The sequence below is a fragment of the Arachis ipaensis genome, chromosome B03 (assembly GCF_000816755.2).
Source record: "Arachis ipaensis cultivar K30076 chromosome B03, Araip1.1, whole genome shotgun sequence".
Lineage (NCBI taxonomy): Eukaryota > Viridiplantae > Streptophyta > Magnoliopsida > Fabales > Fabaceae > Arachis > Arachis ipaensis.
In genome coordinates this window covers 23,375,254-23,375,988 of record NC_029787.2, presented here as the reverse complement: position 1 = coordinate 23,375,988, position 735 = coordinate 23,375,254, and the positions used below count along the sequence as shown (strand labels likewise).

General features: G+C 39.6%; 1 protein-coding gene across 1 annotated transcript in view; it reads left to right on the top strand.

The window, feature by feature from the left end:
- The window catches only part of LOC107629801 (ras-related protein RABA1f), a 2,958-nt gene continuing 2,223 nt past the window's right edge, over positions 1 to 735 (top strand). Inside the window, exon 1 of the mRNA XM_016332694.2 lies at positions 1 to 457. Coding sequence (XP_016188180.1) covers positions 237 to 457 — 221 coding nt within the window. The 5' untranslated portion in view covers positions 1 to 236. The remainder of the gene's footprint in view (positions 458 to 735) is intronic.

Below are 735 nucleotides of genomic sequence, written 5' to 3'. Positions count from 1 at the left end.
AAAAATAAAATAAAAAAGAGAATAGAATAAGACACTTTGAGCTTTGAATGCTTCTCCCTCCTTTCTGCAACAACTCGTCTCTCTTCTTCCAATGCCGAAAGTTGCAGCCATTAAACGCAGTTTCCAAATTCAAATCCTTAAAACCAATTCATATTCAAACAAAACCCCCAATTTCTATTGTATTCGGATCTAGATAGAACAAAACACGCCCTTCTCCCCCTCCTCCAATCAGAAAAATGGGAGCATACAGAGCGGACGATGATTACGATTACTTGTTCAAGGTGGTGCTGATCGGAGACTCCGGCGTCGGAAAGTCGAATCTTTTGTCTCGATTCACAAAAAATGAATTCAGCTTGGAATCCAAATCCACCATTGGCGTTGAATTCGCCACTCGCAGCATCCACGTCGATGATAAGATCGTTAAGGCCCAAATTTGGGACACTGCTGGACAAGAAAGGTCATTCCTCACTCTTTTTTCTTCTGATCTCATTCTAGATGCTCCCTTTTTAGTGCTAATTGCTTCCATTTTTGTGTTGGATTCGTAATAGCTAGAATCTCAATTTTAAATGAGTTCACCGATACTAAGTCAGACGAATTTACGTTTTAAATTTTGTTACGATTTCATGTTTTCACTTCGATTTTCTCTGCCTTGGTTGGATTGGTCTGTTGGTGGTTCTTTCTTTGGATTTGTTTGATCAGCCAATCAATGTTTTTGTGCATGTGCGTTGTGTGTGT